The sequence below is a fragment of the Micrasema longulum genome, unplaced genomic scaffold (genome assembly GCF_059751315.1).
Source record: "Micrasema longulum isolate JH-2025_06_02 unplaced genomic scaffold, ASM5975131v1 h1tg000197l, whole genome shotgun sequence".
Classification (NCBI taxonomy): domain Eukaryota; kingdom Metazoa; phylum Arthropoda; class Insecta; order Trichoptera; family Brachycentridae; genus Micrasema; species Micrasema longulum.
In genome coordinates, this window is record NW_028277402.1 from 831,998 (window position 1) to 851,551 (window position 19,554).

General features: G+C 31.7%; 1 protein-coding gene across 1 annotated transcript in view; it reads right to left on the minus strand.

Moving 5' to 3' along the window:
- CngA (Cyclic nucleotide-gated ion channel subunit A) overlaps positions 1 to 19,554 on the minus strand; it is a 159,202-nt gene that overhangs the window by 33,624 nt on the left and 106,024 nt on the right. The window contains exon 4 of the mRNA XM_088243244.1: positions 1,122 to 1,284. Coding sequence (XP_088099370.1) covers positions 1,122 to 1,284 — 163 coding nt within the window. The remainder of the gene's footprint in view (positions 1 to 1,121; positions 1,285 to 19,554) is intronic.

Consider the following 19,554-nt stretch of genomic DNA (forward strand, 5'->3'; position numbering starts at 1 on the left):
AAATTCCTGCTGCCAAAGGCTTACGGTGACCAAATTATGTCACAAAACAATGTTCACAATTAGCGTTAACAACAAAGAAGATAAAGAAAGCGTTGAAGACAAAATCGCCTTGGACGACCATCAACATTAATTGATAAACAACACGTCAAGGAAATCAAAGATTTGGTGCTCAAAAATGGTTGATTGACAATTGGAAACCTTGCTGATACTGTTAACATTTCATTTGGATCAATCCAGACCCTTTTGATAGCGGTTTTGTTCTTAAAAAGAGTGAAATCTCGTTTTGTGCGAAAAATACTATTTTTTTCGGAAAAACATCGTCGTTTTTAAATCATCAAAACGCCACATCATCACATACTCATAAGCATAAAACGCGCCAAAAAGTGAAAGGAAATTTCATAGAAAAAAGAGCTCTAAATGCGTATGGAGAGAGGACCAGGGCGTACAGTAAATAGACTCCCGGATGAAATAAAGAACAGCGATATAAATAAAAACCAAGTAAAATTTGTTTTAAAAAATCTTTTCCTTAAATTCGAAGTTCAGTGAGTAAAAAAAGGGAAACCAAACAATTGAAAAAAGTGTTGGTTTACAATTTTCGGTATCAAAAAAGACTTGATTTGCTTGTATTTAATTTGTTTTAGCTTTTATTTTATTGATATATTAAGGATTTTAATTTTTTTATGTAAAAACAATGATATTGTGTTACCAAAATATGTAAAGAAAGAAATCCGTGCAAAAAAACTTCTTTTGCAGTTTGGCGGGAATTAAATAATTGTTCAAAGGAATGCTTATGTAAAAATTTTCAATGTAAAAAAAGACATAAAAACTTTCGTCACTGCGCGCTTTAAAGGTTATTCTGAAAATCTATTTGAACAATTGTTTCTAGGATTGGAAAAAACGTTGGCATAAGTGTATTGTATCAGGAGGGGGGTGCTATGAAGACGATGAAATAGATTGAGAAGAATGAATAAAAATTATAAAAATAAAAAACGATTTCGCCTTATTTTTTTATCACAGTGCTATATCAATGCTACGGATTCAAAATTTCATATGGATTGAGAGGAAACACTTTTTTTTTGTTAATCGCAAGACACAATACTTACTGATAGTTTTGATCTTACCTTCGTGGGCATGGATAATCATGTCCATTAGATAAATGGCATCACACAAGTAGTCCAGAGTTAACCAAAGGCCGGCACACAAGTTGTTAAGCTCCCAGAACACAGCCCGACCAATCACAAATATTATGTTGTACAATACCGCCAAGGAGACAAGGGCCAACCACTGAAAAAAAAGCATTGCAAGGGTATAACAACCACAAAGTAGTGTGTTGGGTTAAATACAATTTTTAAAAAACATTTGTAAAGTGGTGAATTATTCCACATGACATTCAGACTTTTTTTTTTTGCAATCTCACCGGGAATCGAACCTTCCGTGCGCGAGTCGAGCGTCGTAACTATTACACCACGGAGGCTGCCAAGTTAATATTTAAAAAAAGTATTTACGTGACCAGGTGGATGAAAATTACAGTTTTGTGGGTGAAAAAGAAAACCCAAACGAGTGTTTTCGACTAAATGGATTACTCTCAAGTAAAAGTCCAGTTACTTGATGGCAATTCTGGCAGGGCAGTCGTGAAATATTGATTTTGAAAGTGGTTCAATACCGCGCAATATTTAATTTTCCCTAAATGCCAGTTCTTACCTAAAGCGTAAGACTGATCACAGTACCTTCCATGTGAAAAAAACTTTCAGACGCGCTGTAATGAGGAAGTTCAGTGTCTTTTTATCGTGTTTTTATTTGTCAATAGACAATTAAAGTAAGCCATAAAGATTTTAATTTTTTTATTTTTATATATCGCATTATCAGCGCTACGATTTTTTCAGTTTAGTATTTCTGTAATAACTTCCGCTTATTCACGATCAGTTCTGCTCATTGGTCCATTCACGCCAAGCAAACCGGAAATCTTCCGTAATTCTCTCATCATTGGTTGATTCATATGAACCAGTGACGTCGTTCAAAGTAGTTTATTTTTATCAAAAATTGTTTTTTTCGTACATTTTTCCGAAACTTTGGGGTACAATTTAATCTTCCAATTTCTACCACGCGCAAGAAAACATTTATTGTATCCAATTTCCCATAGGTTTCAAAGTTCTTCATTGGAGTCCCAATACAGTGGTTCTATGCATCACTGGGTGTGGATAGAAAAAATAAAATGAAATAAATATATTGTGAACCTGTGGAATGAATCAAAGGCTATTATAATAATATTAATAAGTAATAAATAAATAATGGTAGTTATTAAAAATGAAATATTGGGATGTAAAAACCGCCTTTTAATCAATATTCATAGTGTCGAAAATCAAACCTGAAAGCTCTTTTTTATATTACACCTTCACTCGATTGTGAGTGATTTTAAAACCTCTTATATGGTAACAAGAAAATAGACGCAGCCAACTCCGATGACAACTGTCATCAAGCTGAGGTGAAATGGTTGGCTGGGATGGCTCTTGAGAGCCTTAAGCTTGTTTGCCTACTTTACAAGGCATAAGGTTTTCAACGTCCTAATCGTCCAATGCTGACTGTTCGTCGTCAGTTTATGTCAGCACTTCGGGAAGAGAACCTGACTTAGAACGCACTGGAGCTGACAGCCGATAGCGATGCGTGAAAGCTCTTTGTGGATACCATATTCTCCAACTAGGGAGCGGACATGGAACGATGATAATGATGATGAAATGTGGTGGAAAATACTGTCCACTATAATATCACAAGGAAATAACAATTCTGTTACTGTTAAAACTATGTTTAAAAAAGTTCAGTGATTAAAAAAAATGTTAATAGACTGTAAACCTAACCTTAAAACCTATTTTAAAATTTTTATGTATCGTATTATCAGCGCTATGATTTTTTTAAGTTTTGCATTTATGAAATTACTCCGCGTGTGGCGTCTCAAGTTCTCTTTCGCTTCTTCTCGATCAGTTCTGTCGATTGGTTCGTTGACTGTAAGTCTACCGGAAATCTTCCACAACTCTCTTATCGTTAGTAGATTTGTATAAACTAGTGACGTCGTTCAAAGTAGTTTGTTTTAGTTGAAATATTTCTTGATGATTTTTTTGTACGTTTTCAAGAAACTTCTCAATACAATTTAATGCTCTATTTTTTACCACGCGTAATAAAACATTTTTATATCCAATTTCCCGTAGGGCTGAACTTCTTCACTATAAAAAATCACATTTTGTTGTTAATTATTATATTAGGGGGTTAAAGGCCAAAAAGCCACTGTCCGCGATGACTATTTTTGGGAAAACTAACAAAACCAGTTGCGTATTTTTTAAAAAGTTTAATCTAAAACTCGTGCGTGGTATGACCAGGGCTCCAATTACAATGGGTAGTTGACAGAGTTATCTTCGACTGTCTATGAAGAAAAATCGATATTTGTGTATGAAAACGAATATATTTGCATGAACATTTAAAGTATCTTCGTCGGTAATCGAAAATGTTTAGAAGAAAAAATCATATGCGTATTCTGCTTTTCATACAGAAAACTTAATTTTACTTTGTAGATTAAATTGAAGGTAAATGTTAACTTCCCATAACTGTAATCGAGGCTCAGTATCTAAAAAAACAAGTTGCACATAAACTTAAGGTGATTCTAAACGAAAATATGAATGTAATTCATAAATGGCGCTTTTATTTTTTTATAATTTTTTATTTAAAAATGCCATTTTTACGTTTATTTTTAATGGAAATTTTACGAAACTTGGTTTGCGGAAATTTTACAGTATATTGATTATAACAAACAACAAAAGAATATAATTTAGGTCCTTTTCACAAAATGGTGTACAAAACAAAAATGACTTATTTTAATTTTAGTGCCATCTATGAATAATTAGTTTGAAAATTTCGTTTAGAATCACCTTAAAAGAAATAGTCTTTGTGCTACTGGTTTTTTTGGTTTTCTCAAAAACAGTATCATAAACAGCGGCGTTTTCGTTATTGTTCTCTCAAATAAACGTTCCTCTTACATGAAGCAAAGAAAATATCACATGCAGTAATGTTTTTAGAAATTTCATATTTTCAATCATTCAATACCGTTCATTTTCGCTATTTACATATTTTCCGGTTCAACCGAAGTTTCGTTCAATTGAAATATCATAGGCTTACTCAAATTAGGTAAATCGGGACTATTGTTGTCTATCATTTAAATACGTTTCCATTATCATTATAAAGTTTTAACTCTCAATTCCCGGTGATATGTAGCTTAACATATTGCATCTAATAATTTTAATATCTCCATAAATATAATAAAGTATGAGTTAAGATTTTCGATATATAGCCGTTATACGTATCGGTTAAAATATTTTTTTTAATAAATAATTCATGCTTATTGGGAACAGAAAAATCTAAGATAAATCATAAATAGGATTGAAAGTTTACCAATGTATCACGTGTTGCAGAGATCCTAATATAATATAATTGTCACACTCTTTACGTCTCACTCTCGATAAAAGGATTCGGGAGCAAGAGAGACAATTTCACTGGTCACACGCGCAAACAAAAAAGTTTCTAGTACTTCTCCCAGACGCCAGTAAGTAGCTATGTGGTTTTCGTTGAGGATGATTCTTTCGCCCTCGTTGCGAGCATGAGCTAATGGTTTTTGGATGTTTTTAACAATTAGTTTAAAATATTATCATTGTTGACTTCATCATTAACATCATTCCCTTTCCGCACCTAATGGTACATAGGGCACTGCATTAGTCCATTAATCGCAATGTATCTTGATCATTTTTGTTACTTACGTTTCAAGTATTAGTCCAGGGACTATGAAATATTCCATGTCAACCATGTCGGAAATCGAACCCAAGACCTCTTGCATAGTAGGCAAACGCGCTGACCACTACTCCACAAGGCCGATTTTTAACTTCACCCATATATAATTGAACCAATGGCCTGTGGAAATAACGTTCTTCCGATATAAAATCTCTCATCTGTGTGATGACTTCACAGCACTGTAACGCGAGAATATTTTAAGGACAGTAAGGGAAAGGTTAAGATGCTTTTCTTTAAAAAAAATCTTGTGATTTCTGTTGTATTTTTGAATTAAATATTATATATTATTTTATATATTATATTATATATTCTGTTTTACTTTTTTAAGATCACGTACTTTGTATTTTAATTTCGTACAAGGCTTTTTTTTTTTAAAACACTAAAAGAAACTTCTTTAAAGCCAACTCATATATGATTATTTTTAACAGCTAACTTATCTGCTACACACATGTTTTTTGATCTTACATTTAAATTAGATGATTTTTTTGTTCTCTTTTTTTCTAATAATATTTCCGTGCAGCTTGGTGCATCAACAAGTTCTGTGTCTTCTTACAAAAGGGCAGCCTTACTTCATTTTTATTTCTAGTTTCATATCCGTATTCACATAATTAAGAAAAAACCTTTTTAGTCAACTCTTTTGTGTAATATATTGAATAACCATGAATCATGTTGTGAACAAAAAAAAACATTAAAATATATCATATTGTCATAATTTTTGTTTGTTTCAGCATTAACTTTATCCTAATGTATCTATTTTTTCTCAAAAATACTCTCATGGCCCTATTTTGCGGAACAGTAAGTTTATTTTTTCCTCTTCAGTAGCCAAAAACAAAATACTACTACAACAATTTATACGAGGTACTATATTGGAATTATATATATCATCCTGCACGAATCTGCACTTACATATTTTCTAATTTTTCCCATAAGAGAAACCTTGCTTGCTATCTTATTCGTCATATATCTCGTATTCTGGGAAGAAGTCAGTCTAGAGTCTAAAATAATCCCCAAATATTTCATCTCTTTCACCTCCTTTTATATTTCTTCATCCATCACTATTGTTGGTGAAATAGGGATTTTTTTATTTCCTATGTTTATAAACTTAGATTTATTTGTATTTAGCTTAAGATTATTCTTCTTTAACCAAATTTAGATACTTTTAAGGTGAAATTTTAGTTTTAAAATTTATTATAGATTAATAAATTTTTCCTGCAATATATACCGGGATATCATCCGTAAATTATCTTATTTTAAAGTATTTCATAATTTTTACCAAGTCATTAATGTACATAATAAATAGTGTAGGACCAATAACTGATTTCTGTGGTACTCCCAATGAAATCATAATACTATCGGATATAATACCTCAAATTTTCGTAGTCTGATATCTCTTTCTCAAATTTTAACCATTTTAAAGCAATTCCTTTTGTCCCAATTTTCTTAAGTTTTAAAATAATTATATCTCTGTTTATTGTTTCAAAAGCTCTTCCGAAGTATAAAAATACTGATATTGTGTATTTATTTTTATCGGTATTTGCCTTTCAATCTTCTTTTACTAAATTGAGGGCCATTTCACATGAGTGATTTTTCCCAAATCCACATTGTTGTTTATAATTATATTAACGCCTTTTACAATATTTTTTAAAATTAGTTCATACTTAGGCAGAGTATTTACGGGTCGAAAATTTTCATATTTCTGAACGTTTTTTAATTTTGTTATTGAAATAACCTTAGATGTTTTCCATGATTGTAGAAATACTTCCAAATTAACGGATTCATTCATAATATTTAATATGTACCTACTTTTTAGTGACAGGTAATGATTCCATTGTCAATTTTATCGTTATCCCACCTAGACTTGATTTCGATGTCATTTTTTTTTAAACACTTCTTATATTTTCATTTTCCAATGATTCAAGTAAAAATTTAATATTTTTTCTTCTATTTACTAATCGTTAATATCAAATTCTGATTTTGGAATACTTGTTCTAATGTCCTCAACGCGTTTTATAAAATATTTATTAAATTTATTGGCAATACTTTTCCATCCGGGAATTGAATATCTTTTTTCCCTCCATCTTTTTACTTTTATTTAACGATTTAATTGTAATTCACCACTTCTTTAGATCTATCTTATTATTTCTAATTTGGTTTTAAAATATGTTTTTTTTTCTTTTTAAATTCAAATAAGTATTTACTTCCACAATGCTTAAATGTATCTCAATCTTCGTCGTCTTTGTGAGTTGTGCTATTTTATATGGCCTGTCTTTTTTCTGCAGATTTAAAATACAATAGTTAGATATATATTAAAAAACCAAATTAAAGATTGCAGATGTTACTCCAGCCCAAATATTGACAGTGACCATAATATGGTAATAGCCAAAAGTCTACTGAAATTGAATAAAATACAAAGGAAAAATTTCAACGAATGGAATATGGCCATGGAAAGTTCAGAGATTAAAAATAAATACATGGAAAAGACACAAGCTAGTATCGCGAAGAATAAGGAATATGTTAATAAAATCTGGGAAGAGATAAAAACAAAAATCACGACTGTGGCAAAGGGAGTCATTAGCAAAGATATACTAAAAGCAAAATCGAATAGATATCAGAAAAAATCTTAAATTTTATTGAAAAAAGGAGACAAATAAAAGAGGTTACTATTGACGAAGCACAAAGCAAGTATTGAGTATAAAGAAATAAAATAAACAGAGTTACAAATCGCCAAGGAAATGTATTACCAGAGAAAATACAATGAAATAAACGATAACATGAAAAAAAAATATATTGAAACAGCCTATGCTACATTAAAAGATTTGGAGAGGAATGAAAATTTTAAAGGGTAATGCGATAAAAGCAAAGGATGATAAAATGCTATTTGAAGACACTCAAATAGAAGAGAGATGGAAACAACACCTAGAAGTGCTTTACAATGGAAACAGTAGTGACAACTTAAAAAATATTATAGGAAAATAAATCGATGTGCACACTGATGATTTGGGAGACCCAATCATCAGAAAAGAATTTCACCACGCACTGAAAATGCTCAAAGAAGGAAAATAACCAGACATTGACGAACTACCAGATGAGTTTATGAAATCGGCAGGGAAAAGAACTACAGATGTTTTATTTACAATGGTTTAGATAATTTATAATACAGAAATAATGCCAGAAGACTTTGAAAAATTTCTAATCGTTGCTCTCCACAAAAAATCTGGTACGACGAAATACGAATAGTATAAGACACTTAACTTAATATCTCATGCCTCTTAAATATTGACAAGTAATATTTTGCAGAGAATCAAACCAAAAGTTGAGGTTACTCTTACCAACTTAGATTTAGAAAAGAAATGGGACATGGGGAGGCTATACTATCTTTGGAAATAATATTGGAGAAAATATTAAAAACAAATCAAAAAACGTATATTGCTTTTTTGGATATAGAAAAAGATTTTGACTGAGTAAAATGGAAAACGCTCTTTGAGATGCTGAAAAAACTAAGAGTGAAATACAGAGACAAGAGAATTATATCTGCGCTATTTAAAAATGAAGCTGATATAATTGCATATAAAAATGATAAAAATAAGCCAAAATAAGACAGGGAGTTAGAGAGGCATGCTCGCTGTCTCCGGTATTATTTAATGAATATTTACAGTATGCAATTGATGAAATATATGGAAAAAAGATAGACATCATAAGGTTTGCCGATAATATTGCCCTAATTGCTAAATGTGAAGAAGAACTTACTGAAGCTCTGACATCCATGGAACATGATGAGCAGATAATGAATGTACTAATGTTAGGAGCAACTTTGAAAAACAAGAAAGAGTTTGTGTACCTTGGAAGCAGGATCACCTGGGATGGGAGAACAAAAAGGGAAGTCGACTGCCGCATACACCAAGCAAGGCTTGCGTTTAACAAAAAAATTAAGATTTTTAAGTCAAAGAATACAAACTTAAAACTCCGCAAGCAACTTGCCAAGACATATGTATGGAGCATATTAATGTATGGTTGTGAGACATAGTGCCTTACCGAAAAAGATAAAAAAAGACTAGAGGATATAGAGACTGGAGAGACCACATCACTTATGACGAGGTTCTCAGCAGAATCGTAGAAGGGAGGCACCTAATCAAAACTATCTCAGAGAGGCGAACCCAATATGTCAGCCGCATTATACGCCACGAGGGTCTCTTGCATGACATAATAGAGGGAATGGCTTAGGAGACAAATCACAGAGGGTGCCCATACATTCTTATTGCATTCTCTTTAGTTTAATATTACACCACTTATTACTGAAACCATTTTACAACGTTTTTCAGGTACTATTTTATCAATCTTCTTCTTCTTCTTCACGTGTCATGTCGGGTTCCCCGACGTTGACTATTACTTGAGAGAAAGCTTCTCTATCCTGAACAGTGCAAAACAGCTCCTCCACAGTTCTATGTCGAGCCGGAAGATTCTTATTCTTACTTTTTCAATAGCATATTTATTTTTTTACTTGAGTATGTGCTCTTAAATTGTACTCTAAGTCCTTTATTCCATTCTAATTACATATTTCCAACTGTTTTTTTTTAATTCTTCTTCGTCATATGTTTGATTATTTTTTATATATTTTTGCTCATTTTTGTTGATTTATTAATTGTATTTCGGTTTTCCATTAGAATATGAATAATTAAGTGGTCAGTAATTTTAGGTGAATCTAGCAAATTCGAATTTATATCAATCATGTTTCTTTGAAATGACGAGATCTATCAACGCACTTGATGTTTGAGCTATTCTTATACATTTCTTTACAAGTTGTGTTATTCTACTGAATTAAGTCATATTTTTTAACCTTTGTGTAAATATATTGTCCAAATTCTTTATGTTTATGACAAAATCTCCCACAATAATACTAAATTCTCTCTTCGTGATATTTTCTAACCACCATGTTTAAAAGTATTTTAAAAATTTGCATGTGCTAGAACTTGTTCAATGATACAACACAAAGTATTTTTCACTATTTACAGGAGATCGTTTTTTATTTTAATTCCTAAAATACATGCTATTTTTTCATGTTGTTTATTCGAAATAATATCATGTTTAATATTTTCTTTAACTAGAATAACCAGTCCTCCCGTCTCCCGTGTCAGCTGTGTGAGTTGCATCTTATGGTTTGTAGCATTAAAAACTAATTTCACAGTCTTCTATTTCTTCCGTTACTTGAGTTTCACTTAACATAACTATTTTAGGACTTTTTGTTTCCAAAAGTATCTTATGGGGAGCTGCACCATCCAAAAAACACTAAAAGCGCCCAGTTTTATTTGCCATATTCAGACGTACGATATACAAATATGATAAATATTTTTAAAAAACAAAAAAGTTTCTGACATAGATTGTTTGTTTAACATACTCTTTAAAAAAAAATCGGTTCAGTTTAGGGGTTTAATTTATTGGCACACGCACCACCATCCAACAATGCCATATTGTATCAAAGATTGTACAATGAGGAAGTTCAGTGTCTTTTTTTTCTTTTTTATTTGTTAAAAAAACCATTAAACTAAGGCAAATTTAAAAAAAATATATTACTTGTATTATGAGCACTATGATATTTTTAAGTTTTGTATTTCTGAAACAAATCCGCGTGTGACGTCAAAGGTTGTTCCCTGTTAGTTCTTCCTATTGGTTTGTTTACGGTAAACCAACCGGATATCCTTCCCAGCTCTCGCATCATTGGTTGGTTCACATGAACCAGTGACGTCAATCAAAGTAGTGCGTTTTTATTAAAATATTTTTTATTGTTTTTTTCGTACATTTTCAAGAAACTTTATGCTTTAATTTTTACCGGGCGCAAGAAAACATTTTTCGTATCAATAAGCTATTTTTGAATGATTGATTTTCAAAATATCTAATAAATATGTAAATGGTTTGTACTATATACATAAACATATTTGGATAGTTTATATGGCGCCATTTTTGTAAAAATCACGTCACGGGCGCTAAACAATAAATAAAGATCCCGACACGTCTTGTAGCCACAGAGCTCATGGACGGTATGGATTTTAGTTTCTCGCCTCCAATTATGATAAATTACAACTAGAACAGATAGCAGCTAGATTACAGCACGTCTTGTAGCTACAAAGCGCATGGACAGTAAAAAATCTAGCTCCCATTTACATTTTAAAAATTTTATGATATTTTAAAGAACAAAAAAAATTACAAAAATTGATGTTGGATTACATCAAGTCTTGCAGCTACTGAACGCACAGACAGCTGGAATTCTAGACCCCATTTACAAAATAAAGAAATGTTTTTTATAATTGATGACTTTTGCCTATTGAAGCTAGATTATCAATCATCTTGCAGCTACAAAACGCATAGATGAGTGGAATTCTAGCAACTTAAAACTATATTATTACATTTACAAAAAAAAACACACTGTCCAGAATAGTAGATTTGTCATGTGTTCATTCTAAAAAGAAAGCAACAAAAAACTAAACAAATAAAGCACCGTTTCAATTAAGTTAATATAAGTTAATAAAGTAAAGAAAAATATCCGAAGAGTAGCTTTTGTATATCCTCCTAATCTCACGAGCGTAGGCTAGGGCGGTATAACGCATCCAAACCGCCTACAATATTCAGTGTTATTTCACCTGTTGATATTTCTTGACCGCTGAAAGTAACTTGAACTCTACTCTCACCTCTTTACTACCAGAGGTATAAAAAAAACAACATTTTGAAAAGTATTTTTAAAGTAACTGTGTACCTAAAATATATTTTATTTTAAATATCAAAAAAAATATACTTAAAAAGAGGTAAGCTCTTGTATTTGGTGAGAGATAACACTGCAAACACTATTTTAAAGTACAAAATACACGTATAGCATGCATATAATGTATAAAATCCCCGATATAGTAGCTAAAATGCTTGACTCCCGGTGAGAACACGAAAATACAAAGTGATTTTTCTTAAGCCCAGGTGTTCTGTGCTGTAATTCACTATTGTTATCAGGCCTTTTGATCTTTTATGGAGTAAAAAATAATAAAAAGAAAACAGAATGAAACATCGGTTATTTACGAACCAAAAATATATAATTAAGAGTAAATAAGTTAGCATGTGATTAACGGGGTAAGCAATTTGCAAACATTTTTGTTTTTAGCTTGAAGTTATTAAAGACCCTTTTAAGTTTTAACTCTGCGGAAAAATAATTAAAAAATCGTGATGTATGAATAAAACTGTTTTAAATGCAGACTAGCGAGTAAATTTATAAAAAAAATTTTTTTAATATTATATAAAATCTTTTAATTTTGTAAAATTCATGCATTATCACAAAATCAATCAACATTTTGTCAATTTTACTAGTCCATCATCACTTTTGCGCTCCTTTTGATAGGAAAATAAAACTCCTCGAAAAATGTTTTCACCGCTATTGTGGCTGTCCTGCGAATGGCGGCATCGCTGTTTGACGTTCTGTTCTCAACCAACGCTCTCTAGGCAAAGTTTCAATGACGTCATTCGCCGCCATGCGGCGGCTGCTAGAATCCAGCACCGCTCTCCTAGGAAACCGTAACTTTATTGAAAAAGGGATCTATGAAAAACGTGTTTTTGTGCATGGTATAAAACACTTAACTCACGCGTGCTTGTCAGCCAATAGCCATTCCTTAAGGGATATAAAACATGTTGACTTTTTAGAGTACCTATAATAATTCTGAAAAACAAAGTATTAAAAATGGAAACAATGTCTTAGCAGACCCAAATATAATAAATGATGGTGCCAAAAAAAGAAACACTTCCAGTATAATATAAAAATTACACTGGGTTCCGTTAAACTATAAACAAAATTGTACAAGATAAACCATAAACAGTCTGAAAATGAAGTATCTAGCTTTGATAGGTTTTAATATAAATAATATTTTTGAATTTTCCTGATTAAATCCGTCAATCAACTGCTTTGTGACGCTATAAAATACGAGGGCATTCGTAAAGAGAAGCAACATATTCTGGTTTCAGTTAACTGGCTTTAGTGAATTTAAAGCAGGATAAAAATGTGTACCAATGTAAATATTGTTCCGAATATGCTTGGATTTCAAAGACATTATTAATATAGGAAAAATAACACAGGGGGTAGTATTTTAATAATTGTCAAATTTTCTATTTTATCTGAATTGGTGGGTCTTTGTAAAGTGAATTTATCTTGGGAAACATGTAAATTTGTGATAATCGCAATATCGCCAAACCAGTCAGTAAGTAGATTTTTTATCAATATCGAACAGTGCATCCATTCAGTTTCAAAAAATGATAACCTTATAATATGTGGTGATATAAACATTGACTTAACAAATAAACATGTAAATAACGTGTCAAATTTATTGAATTTCGTAAATAACTATAGAATCAAATCTTTAATTAAAGGTTTTACTCGGGAGGTCATAGTATCAGAAACCCTTAAACAAGCGTGTCTCGATCATTTTTATTTTAGGAGTGAATTTTATATGTCAAATTCTTCAATTATTTGATTAAAGATATCGGATCACTTTCCAATTATAATGAATTTACGCGAAGTGCGAGACGGCGATTAGTTAATGCATTCTTAGGTACGAGTGCGACAAGAGCGTAAGATACTCTCGAAACTCCGTGAAATAAACTGAGATAGTATATTTCTATCGCATTCCGACAATACAAACGACTTGATCGTTCAACTAAATAACACGTTCAATCGCATAAACCACGAATGTAATAAAGACGTCGTATATGTTCCTTCTAACTCTAGAAGGAATATATCGCGAAATAAATGGATTAATTATTTAATAATTAACGAAATAAAATTAAGGGATAATCTATTTCGTAAATGGAAAAGTAGCCCTGCAAACATGAACTATCGAAGTGAGTATGTAAAAGCCAAAAATAAAACAACAATGCTAATAAAAAAGCCAAAATAATTTATTACGAAAATGACCTAATGAAGGCAGAGGGAAATCTTTAAAATATGTGGGAAATAATCAGTGGAATAATCGGGAATTCTAAACGATGCAATGATAATCAAATAATAAAATATCTCGGAAAAGACAAATCTAACGAAGAGATTGCAAATGACTTTGGTAAGAGGTTTATTGGCGATATAAAAATCTTAGACATGAATGCCAATCACTTTTTCTGCAAAATAACGCAGGAAATTCCTCCTTTGTGTCACTGTTTATACCTAATTGTAAACCACGGGACATTGAAAATATTATTGGTTCTCTAAGTAACAACAAGGCTCCTGGGTATGATGGTATTAAAGCGCGAGACCTCAAAACTATTTCTCAACTAATCAGTCCTATTCTAAGTCATATTTTAAATTTGTGTATTGAAAACCTAACCTATTCAGATGCTCTTAAAACTGCAATTGTAAGACCCATTTACCCATTATAGACACATTATACTTTAAAGCGCTTGTTGATAAATATGTTTGTATAATATAAATAAAATAATGTATAATAAACCTGTCATAAAAAAATGTGTCCCACCGAAAAGTTTTTTGACTCAGTGGGTAACAAATTGTTATATGTATTTTAAATTACTAAATAAACGCTGCTCTGCAGCACTGAAATTGAAAAAAGAGTAAATATAGAATGAACAGTCAAGAATGACGATAATTTTAATTTTAAACGCAAAACGTCCTTTTAAAATTTTTCGATAACTTGGCAAAGTTCACATCATACTAATGTATTATTTGCATCAGCAGTATCCATATAAAATAACACATTCAATTATTACGAATTAACAAAATTAAACAAATAAATTAACAGTACCACTATATTATAAACATTGTATTCACATTAAAATTCATGCATGGTTGCCGTAACAAAACGTCAAATGACAAAATTATTCGCTCTTGTACTATATAGTACGTGTCATAAAACTTTTGTCTTTTTACTACATTGAAAAGCTTTGTTTTATTCACCCTAAAGTCCAGTGCAGTAATCTATACATCAATGGGTGTCAGAAAATACCATGTATTATATTTTATTTTCTCATAAAAAACAAACACACTTTTACAAAGTAATTATGCAATGGTTTCAATACGTCGCGTCGGTAGAAATTAATATACAGATTTATTTATTTATTTACACACTCGTACATAAGTTAATTGTACATTATTTGAGACATAAGTCCCAACTCCATGGGACTAAAAGCTCTGTGTTAACTGAGGATAACTTATATTGTATCATAATAATATTTATGCTAAGTAATATTAACAATATTTTGAGTTTGTCCAAATTTTTGTAGACAAGGACTGGATTCAACTCCCTGGGGAGCTGTTTATATTAACAAATTACAGCAGAGATGAAGAACATTGTTGATAAATCCACCTAATCCATGAAGAAGTATAGAAATTGAAAAAATATCATTTTCAGGCGTTGCCTAGTATGTAAGTGAAATAACTCAATTAGATAATTCTCACCCGTGTAAATAAAGGCTTCAGCTCTTTAACTTCACAAACATCAACAGATGAAAGAATTGAAGGAATATAAATGTTCAAATATGGGCAGAATGGTGAATGTTACACAGTGTGTAAATTGGCCACTTTAACCAGCCATTGACAGGTCATAAGCCCTGTAGATGCCTAGACTTCTATATTACCTTTACTTGAATGTTCTTCATCTCTGTTGTAATATGTTAACTAAGTAATATTGTTAATTGAATCGGCATTCACTTCGTAAAGCTTCATTATAAATTATTATGAAAATAAAACTTTATTAGTCCAATATCTGTTATTAGTTCAGAGTTATAATGCGTGAACCTATAGAGAAGCCCTATCACTATGTTTAATATCACTATGTTAGTTAGCAACAAATAAATTTTAATTCAGTATGAGAGAACAAAAACAAGAACTTCTTTACCATTTCAACCAGTTGAAACTTATTCTGATTGAATTAATTTATATATTTACCAACGTAAAGACAAGACCATAATATTATGAAAAAGCAGAAAAAAATCAAAACGAAAAACATATAAATCTGTAAAAAAAACTTGAGTCCAAGGACTTTGGAAAAATATTTGTAAAGGTTGAAAGAAAAATTGGAAAACACAAAACAAGGTCTGATATAGTTCTCACAAAGCTGGCTGCGATTGGATTTGATGGATCTGTGGTTTGTGTGCCAGTCACATGCCAATAACGGTCCACATTGACATATTTTTGCAAATTTCGATAGAACTGCAATTGGGTACAGAAGATTCACAGGAGAAATATAAAAATTGATAGATGGCGAGAAGCTGCCTATAGTTTTATTCACCTCCATAGAGTGCAAGCTACCCGAAGTCACTAATAAGAAAGACTTGAGCATTGATCAACTATACTTAATGGACATTGTATAACTATTAATTTTGGACATAATAATAAAAGTCTTTCGAAAAGAACCCCTAGAAAAATTTGGCACTCAAGTTGGCCTAAAACCGCAAATAGGAATCATACGCAGTATGAATCTCACAATAATTCATCCGAGATTTAAATGACATTAACGACTTTCATTTCATTTAATTTTTAAGACCCAGATTAAAAAAAACTTACTTCGTTTCCTGAGTATGTTTATTATCTTTATTTGTGTTTATATTTTATCTGAAAAAATGGTTTTCAGGAGAATTCCGAGAGCCTGAAAAATAAAACGGACTGCATTTTCAACAAGTATCTGAATATTTTAATTGCCAGAATGTGATATTTGTGCAACACATTATGTGAACTCGACTAAATGAGATAATCTGGCAGAGCCTCGAATGACTGAACAATTTTCATATAAGATGATCTCAGAAGCAATTAGAGACAAATCGATTATTCAGGAGGCCGTACTGCCTTCCGCCAAGGGGTTTTCCTGTCACAGTCAAGCCACATCAGTTTCTGTCTGCAGAAACCAAAAATGAAACAAATTTATGAAAAAACGGCTAGTAATTACCGTCAACTGGAATTTTGATGCTTTTTTCATACATTTTTTTTTCTGAAACTACTCAATACATATTATTTTTTTAGAAATTGCATCCATTTTGTTTATGTTTTATCTTTGCAATACATACTTAAAAACATATAAAAAATATCAACTTACCCAAAAAAAAATTGTTTAATACTACCATAAAAATGATAAAATACGTGAACTTCAACAGTCTCGCGGCAAATGTTATCGTAAAAATATATTTTTTTGTTCATTTTTCCCTTTATCTGTAGGTTATAAAACATCCTTTCCGCATAGAGCCGTTTTGAATTTCCAAAAAATTGGAAATCGAACCACCTTACTTACCCAATAGTCATAGAATGGTTTTCTTATATTTGGGCTCCTCTATAGCTCAGCGCATTATTACTCTGAGGTTATTAGACTCATATGAAAGTTTTGTTTTCATAATAATTTATGCTAAGTACCTACCTCAGTGTATCAGTGTTTTTATTTTACATGTTAGTGAGGGCGAGTATGTATATCTGTATATTGTATGGGTGTGTATGTGTGTGTTAGTAGAGTATATATGTGACTATCGTATGCTTTTGACAATTTGTAATTAATATAAGCGGACTTTTTATATTTTTTAAAGTTTTTTTTAATATTTTAATGAGGAAACCTACCAACCACCTTATCAATCGATTTGATATTTTACGAACGCTTAAAACCCAAATAAAAAAATAAAAAAAGTAATAAAAAATTCGTATATATATTAAAAATATTTGCGGAGTTCATAGCCCGTTGATCGATTACACACAATGATTTTACCTGACAAAACGATCGATGAAACAAGTCATTATTTTATATTGAATGCAATAAAATACATTCTGCAAGACTAACAGTCATCATCATCATTCTCCTTTCACACCTTATGGTGCACAGGGAACAGCATTGGTACACCAATCGCAGCATATCTTGATATGTTTTTTGTTGCATGAAGGTAAGATGATCAGACTTATGATTATGAAATATTTTAGTGTAAGAACACCCATTTAAATAAATATTTCATGTCAAGCACGGAAATCAAACCGAAGACCTCTTGCATGGTAGGCAAATGAGCTGATCAATACGCCACAAGGCCGAAATTGCAATGCAGTGAGTAAAATGTTTTATACGACGTAAATGGAGGTTTTATGTACAAGACTAATAGTATTGTGGAATCATCTCCCACCCACCATCAAAGATGTTACTACATTATCTCTGTTTAAATCACGTCTGAAGAAACATCTCCTTTCTCTTCCTTAATCTCTCCTCCTTTCCTTTTTCCTCTTTCCGCTTTTTTCCTTTTTCCCATTGAGTAATAGTTTTGATTTAAGGTAATTTATAAACAAATACGTTTATTTCTATTTTTATATATTTTTCACTTTTTAATCTTTTTTTTTTTTTTTCTATTGAATATGTTCTGTAACTTGAATTATAAAAATAAAACTTTTATTTTATTGGTTGGTTGGAAGAAATTGCCATTTGGCAATAAGCCCGCCAATGTACAAATAACATTATGTACAAAAAGTTAAATAAATAAAAATAAAAAAAATATTGTACATAAAACGTCCGTCTACATAAAATCAACGTCTTGCAGATCATTCATGCCATGGAGACATGAAAAAGAAAGGAACGTGGCCTATAAAGAGACCACAGGGTGTGGTAAAGCCTAGTCAGCTCAAACAGTCAGTTCGACAAGTCAGCTTAACGCTGACACTCAGTTTCAGCAAGTGCACCTAGCTCAGCTCCTCATCGCCGTAACACTAAACACTAAAAATGAAATTTATTATATGTTCGCTATGTAATAAATACACGCATCAAACATCAACCACTTCTCTTCTGTCCACCTATGACTAGGAAAGGTTTAAATAAATCAGCTAAATCCTACAAATATATAATAAAAGAACGTATACTGATTAATAAATCTATATATATGTATATATATGTAAAAATAGGTTCCGTATGTTTGAGGCCGCAAATCTCGGAATGTGATCGATGGATCGACTGCAAATTTGTAGAGAACATTGCATTTTAGCCGAAAATTGGTTTTACAAGGTGGCGCAAAAGTCATCATCCTATCTGAAGATGCCATATTTTTTGCAAATGGCGGCAAATATCAGTTCTGCTTTTCCATTTGTGAAGTAAACATATACAAAATACACGTCAACAAGAGATGAAGCGCTGTACTTCTCAAAAACGCGGAAAACTGTTTTAATTTTTTTGGAGAATAATTCGTCTGTGATGTTGGCGCAGCGAGAATTTAGGCGCAGATTTTCCGATAGTTCGACCCCAAATGGGCAAACTCTATGGCGTTTAGCAGCATCCTAGAAGATAATGGGACAACACGAGATGCTACCAGGTTTGGCCAGCCCCGGAGCAGCCATATGCTGAAAATATCGTGGCTGAGGCTAAAGATGTCGCAGAGGACCCCGAAGTATTGACCAGACGACGTGCCACGCAATGTCTTTACAGAGAATTAAAAAAAAACTAGATTTTCCTTTGTAAAGTTCAAACAGTGCATTAGTTGTTAGTCGTTGATCGCTAAATGCATGTAACCTACGCTCAAGCCACCCCAAATCTCGACCACGAAAAGAAGAATTTTTTATTAAAAATCATCATGAGTGACGAGGCCCATTTTTATCTCTCGGGATATGTAAATAAGCTGAATTATCACTTCTAGGGCACTAAAAATTTGCGTATAATCCACGAAAAGTTATTACACCCGCTCAAAGTTACTCCATGGTTGGGTGTTTACGCTGGTGGCGTCATCGAGCCTATTTTTTTTAAAACGCCACGGCCCAAA